This window comes from Zingiber officinale, chromosome 3A, assembly GCF_018446385.1.
Source record: "Zingiber officinale cultivar Zhangliang chromosome 3A, Zo_v1.1, whole genome shotgun sequence".
Taxonomy (NCBI): domain Eukaryota; kingdom Viridiplantae; phylum Streptophyta; class Magnoliopsida; order Zingiberales; family Zingiberaceae; genus Zingiber; species Zingiber officinale.
Genome location: NC_055990.1, coordinates 45,844,209 through 45,850,756, shown reverse-complemented (window position 1 = coordinate 45,850,756; position 6,548 = coordinate 45,844,209). Strand labels below are relative to the sequence as shown.

At 41.9% G+C, this 6,548-nt stretch overlaps 1 protein-coding gene across 1 annotated transcript; it reads left to right on the top strand.

The window, feature by feature from the left end:
- Positions 1–1,923: 1,923 nt before the first annotated feature.
- Positions 1,924–5,194, top strand: LOC122051838 (1-deoxy-D-xylulose-5-phosphate synthase 1, chloroplastic-like). Its single transcript, XM_042613138.1, has 9 exons — positions 1,924–2,137; positions 2,206–2,334; positions 2,431–2,595; positions 2,681–2,831; positions 2,909–3,180; positions 3,497–3,770; positions 3,856–4,445; positions 4,539–4,823; positions 4,904–5,194. Exons 1-9 carry the CDS (start codon positions 2,006–2,008, stop codon positions 5,051–5,053), a joined length of 2,148 nt encoding a protein of 715 aa, XP_042469072.1. The 5' UTR covers positions 1,924–2,005; the 3' UTR covers positions 5,054–5,194.
- Positions 5,195–6,548: the final 1,354 nt, after the last annotated feature.

The following is a 6,548-nucleotide window of genomic DNA, read 5'->3' as shown; positions in this document are numbered from 1 at the left end:
CTCATGCACTCACGTACTAAATTGTGTGAGGTATATGCATTGGATTACGGTGGAATTATTATTTTCTAGAAGAAAAGTATTAGATTGTAAGATCGTGGTATCATGTGATAAAGGGTAATCTTTTAAATGAATTTTCTAGGGCAATCCTCTTGTAAGGAGACTGTTTCACTATAAAGAAATATCTAATTAAAATTTAGAGTGTTTTTTCTAAATTAATGTTAATAATCTAGTTATTATATGACGGAAGACCCTGTGATAGAGGATAACCCTTTAATCGGACTTTCTAGGTTACTTCTTATATTTAATTGTATTAATCTATCGTTAGGAAGTAAATTGGTTAACTCTAGAGATTGTATGACTGGAAAGCCCTTAGATAATCTTTTAACCGGACTTTTTAGAGTTAATCCTTTACTTAATGTCATTAGGACTCAGGTAAACTCTCCAATGCGACCTACACGGGGTCATGTCAAACCTTAGTTAGAATTTTTACACGAGTATAATCATGAAGTTAGATAAATGAACAATGTATAAGGACATTAACTAGCATTATAATGAAACTAAATCTTATAATCTATAATCATTCACTCATCTATGCTTATTCCCTCTCTTCCCTACTTTATCCTCTCCTCATTTCTTTCTCTTTTAAGCATTTATGAACCAACTTTTTATTATCTAAATAATTCATCGTATGAAGTCAATTAATATTTAATCAATAATTCTTGTGAGATTAATATTTTATTATTTGACGATATATGTATACTTACGAAATGTACTACATTATATTCTCATATATTTCAAAAATAAATATAAGTTAAGTTTATATACAAAAATATCAATCGAATAAAGAATTATATAACATAAAGGAAACATAATATATACAATAAATAGGATATATCATAATAATTACATAAATAGAGGATGTATCCAAATATCATATTGGTGTTTCTTGTTATCTCCGTGTCTTCGCAACCTTCAACTGCATGCTATACTATAGCATTAATTCGATTAGGTACTGTTCTAAAGGACTGGACCAAGTTTTCGTTGTTGATCACCAACAACCGAGCGGCTGTTACGTTCTAAATCCAGATACCCGACATATTAACAAAAAAAAAACACGGAGTAAATCCAACGTGAAAAGTCATAAGCGAGCTCACGCACTCACGTACTAAATTGTGTGGTAGGACCCCGTCGTCCTCGTGGCGTTGGTCAGTACCAGTCAAGACCTCGTCTCCACAGTCATCTCTCAAGTTGCATCACACTTGGATCATGCCCCAATTCCCAATCCCCCACTGCCCTCCACTCTCCTCCCACCAATCCGACGACGACGACGACGCCGCCTTAATTATTGGCGGAGTGACGTGTTGTGTGTCAACCCCGCCATTCCGCCCACCAACTGCTCGACGAAACGCCAAGTGTTCCCTGCACCGTCCCATGCTCCTCGTGGCCTCGCCTCGCTCAGTGCCTCTGCACGATTCATGCATCTTTCCCATACGACAGCCTTTCCTCTATTTCAGTCTCGTCAATTGCGATGTCTCTTTTTTTCTTCGACCAGATATTGAAAAAAAAAAAAAAACACCATTACCATTTAGATCCCTGCCTCTACCCGGTTTGTTAGATTCTCTTATACCACTGCGCGTTCTTTCAATTTCAACGTTGACTCGTTTTTGTTCTCTGTTTTTTTACATTTTTTAAAAGATGATGCTTTATCTTTGTTCTGATGCGTAATTGAGGTGGCCCGATAAGATTCGAGAGATATCATATCTGTTTAGGTGCATCGTAGAGTAAGAACAGTGAATCTCTGATGGGGGATCATGCATTAGGTGGTAAGTGAACACCAGCCACAAACAAGGAAGGCCAATTGACCTCACTCCCCATCATAATCGAACATCACCCACCCCCCACCCCACTTAAGAGTCCCTCTCCTCTTCCAGTTTCCTCCCTCCTATATAACAATTTGCAGAGGCCTTCTCAATCTCATTGTGTTTTCTGATTTGTGATCTTCCTCATGGCTCTTTTCACATTCTCCTTCTCCTGTCATCTTCTTGGCGCAGCTGCCTCAAATTACCAGAAGAGCACCACCTCTTCCCCTTTTCTTACTGAACTCCATTACCAGCAAAAGGACAGCAGATCTCTCAAGGTTGGTCTTCCATTGATCATGTCCTAACTTTGTTTGTTGATTAATTACTTGAATTTACCTACTTGCAGCCTAAGAAAAGAAGCTCATGGGTTTGTGCATCACTATCAGAGATTGGAGAGTACCATTCACAGAGGCCTCCAACTCCACTTCTGGACACCATCAACTATCCCATTCACATGAAAAATCTCTCGCTCAGGGTATGCTAAAGACTGAAAGCAGTATCCACTTCAGATGCATGCTCTTTTCGTTTGTTCCTGAACTCCTTAAATTTTTGGTGATTTGAATTGATTCAGGAGCTCAAGCAGTTATCAGAGGAGCTCCGTTCCGATGTCATCTTTAACGTCTCCAATACCGGAGGCCATCTCGGTTCGAGCCTCGGCGTCGTCGAGCTCACCGTTGCCCTCCACTATGTCTTCAGTGCTCCACAAGACAGGATGCTTTGGGATGTCGGACACCAGGTTTCCTTCTTTATTCTCATTTCTTCATATATATTTTTCCCCCTAACAAAATGAATTAATTCTAAAATATTGGAGTGGCTCGCAGTCTTATCCTCACAAGATACTAACTGGAAGGAGAGACCAGATGAAGACTTTGAGGCAAACTAATGGTTTATCTGGGTTCACTAAGCGTTCGGAGAGCGATTACGATGCCTTTGGAACAGGGCATAGTTCAACCAGTATATCAGCAGCCCTTGGTGAGAAAAAGCTTAGATCAAAATATTGATCTGTTTCAAATTGTTCCTCTGATGAAGCTATAATTCCAAGTGAACAGGGATGGCTGTGGGGAGAGATCTGATGGGAAGGAAGAACAATGTGATAGCAGTTATTGGTGATGGATCCATGACTGCAGGCCAAGCGTACGAAGCCATGAACAATGCAGGGTATTTGGACTCCGATATGATTGTGATACTAAACGACAACAAGCAAGTTTCTCTGCCCACTGCTACTCTTGATGGCCCTGCGCCACCTGTTGGGGCTTTGAGCAGTGCCCTCAGCAGGTTGCAGTCAAGCAAGCCACTTAGAGAACTGAGGGAGGTGGCTAAGGTTAGTATCCATGTGTGATATTCCCTTCAATCGAATTCCTATTTCTTCTAGATTGTCTTTTTTGTTCTTATCCAAGACTGTTTGAAGGAATCAAATAGTTTGTTCGGCACAATTTTATAATATACAGAGTAAAACAAGAACTGGAAGACATATGCTTATATATTCCAGCGAGTCGAAGAATCTTTCCTACTTCTTGACATTGATTAATCAAAATAAGAACAACAAACAAGAATCTAATTTTGATTGGCCGACTCGTGTTGTCCTGAATAAAAGAACAAGTAGTAAGAATTTAAAAAGAGTTCTTTTGACATTGCAGGGGGTGACGAAGCAAATTGGTGGATCCGTGCATGAGATAGCGGCAAAAGTTGATGAATATGCCCGAGGAATGATCAGCGGATCCGGCTTGACTTTGTTCGAAGAGCTTGGCCTCTACTACATCGGTCCAGTGGATGGGCATAACATAGATGACCTCGTCGCCATTCTCAAAGAGGTCAAGAACACAAAGACAACAGGTCCAGTTCTCATGCACGTCGTGACAGAGAAAGGTAGAGGGTACCCTTACGCAGAGAGAGCTGCAGATAAATATCACGGTGAGTAATAGTTAATGCTTTAAAAATTACTGGATTAGCGAAGAGTTCTGACTTCTTAACTCGTTGTTGCATTTGGCATCTGAAGGTGTCACCAAATTCGATCCGGCAACTGGGAAACAATTCAAGTCGAGCTCTCAAACCAAATCTTACACGAACTACTTCGCCGATGCGCTTGTAGCAGAGGCGGAGGTGGACAAGGACATAGTGGCAATCCATGCAGCCATGGGAGGTGGAACGGGGCTCAACTACTTCCTTCGTAAGTTCCCAGACAGGTGCTTCGACGTAGGCATAGCGGAGCAGCACGCGGTGACATTTGCTGCCGGGTTGACTTGCGAAGGCCTCAAGCCTTTCTGCGCCATCTACTCTTCGTTCTTGCAGAGAGCTTATGATCAGGTGATACACGACGTCGATTTGCAGAAGCTGCCGGTGAGATTCGCGTTGGATCGCGCCGGCCTCGTCGGGGCTGACGGACCGACGCATTCGGGGGCGTTCGACGTGGCCTACATGGCCTGCCTGCCGAACATGGTGGTCATGGCGCCGTCCGACGAGGCGGAGCTGTTCCACATGGTGGCCACAGCGGCAGCCATCGACGATAGGCCGTCGTGCTTCCGCTACCCGAGAGGAAATGGCATCGGCGTTCCTCTTCCTCCGGGAAACAAGGGCGTTCCTCTAGAAGTAAATACTCTATTTCTTCAGGATTCAGATCAATATTTGTGCTTCCGTTTGTTTGATTTTTACTTGTTTGAACAAATTACAATTATTCGGCAGATTGGGAAGGGGAGGATTCTAATTGAAGGCGAAAGGGTGGCGCTGCTGGGATATGGAACGGCGGTGCAGAGTTGCTTGGCCGCGGCTTCCATGGTCGAACTCCAAGGCCTCAAGATCACGGTGGCCGACGCAAGGTTCTGCAAACCACTTGACGGGAGCTTGATTCGAAACTTGGCTAAGTCGCATGAGGTACTCATCACCGTCGAAGAAGGATCAATCGGCGGCTTTAGCTCTCACGTAGCTCAGTTCATGGCTCTGGATGGTCTGCTCGATGGCAAACTCAAGGTAATTGAAGAAACAAATTAGTATGATAATCAAACAAACAAACAAACAAATTTCTGAATTGATGCTGATTCTTGCAACAGTGGAGGCCTTTGGTTCTTCCTGATCGATATATCGACCATGGATCGCCTAGTGATCAGCTAGCAGCGGCCGGATTGACACCTTCTCATATCGCAGCGAGTGTGTTCAACATCATCGGACACACTAGGGAGGCACTTAAAATGATGTCGTAGGAAGGCATATTAAAAGTACTGTTAATTTTATTTTTATTTTTAGTTTTAGTTTGTTTTAATTGTGTTGATAAAGGAGCTTTGTTTAATCTCCATTAATAAACAATAAAGACAATAAATATGGAGTGCTATATGTACATTTCAGCTTTGAAAACTTCGTTACGTGTATAATAATAATAATAATAACAATAACGTCCATGCTTTACTCGTGTCAGTTATTCGTCAGCAATCAATTAATTTCTCACTTATATTGTCCCTGTCGGGAGATGATGCGCTTATAAGTAGTTATAGATGAAAACCTTTGGATTAGAAAAAGATTCTTGACTGATGCCCTAAGCTTTCTATATACATTCAAACGAGTCAATAAAATATTAGCGTCAAAAATTAAGAAAGGGGGTCCTAACGAAAGCCCTCAAACGCTTAAGTTAGTATATTATAGTAGGAATGAAAAACAAAATGCACGCAGTACAACATATCAAGTATGTATACTTCGTCATCGGAGAGGACCCCTTGTTTATATTCACCTCTATAACTTCTACAATCATGAGATGACAGAGAATGTCGAGTGTCAAAAGTTTTTGAGCAACGAAGTATATGCACCCTGGAAGGTGCATAGCCAGTTCGAGGAATCTTCCGCTAATTTTGTGCACCCTTTTTGCCACTGACGTCATTAATGAGGCAGTTGAAAGAATATGCGGTCATAATGTGTCAACTGAGGGGAAGCATAATCGCCTCTGAGGAAAGTTCTTTGAACCTGCATCATCTTAATTAGAAGAATATTCTCTGATAGACGGTTGTTATTCTTTGACAAGTTGTTAGGATTCTCTACAATGTTATTCCTTGAGCATATCTTGGGCGGGCGTTGACCTGATCAAGCGAATAAAAATGGAGCCTTGAGTTTGATAAGGCTGGCCTGCACTCCACACTTATCTTATATATATGTATGGTAATGCTAGAGATCTACATGAGATACCGCCCTGTCCGTAGGGTCGCTCAAATATATGCTGGGAGTTTGGAGATCAGGGTGAAATACCATCCGATTTTTAGGGTCACTAGAATATATGCTGGGAGTTTAGAGATCTGAGTGAAATACCGTTCGGTTCTTAGGATCGCTCGAATATATGTTGGGAGTTTAAAGATATGAGTGAAATATCGTCCAGTTTTTAGGGTCGCTCGAATATATGCTTAGAGTCTGGAGATCTGAGTAAAATCATAGAAGCAGATCCCTTGAGCCCAAATGGCTTTATGGCCATCCTGCCATATACAGGGTTGCTTGTCTTATAGAGATTGGAGAACTAAGTCCCCAGGGACTAGACCAATCTTTCGGTTGGGCATCCTCACTATTGGAACTGGTCTCTAATCACTAGAGTAATATCTCAAGTTGTTCAGATCCAGTCGGATCATTAACTGTACCTAGGACTGGAATGCTCATTCCTCTGGCATGACTGATCATCCTTGAATTGGGGGACTTAGTACTTGATGAGAGGCTGAGCTCTAC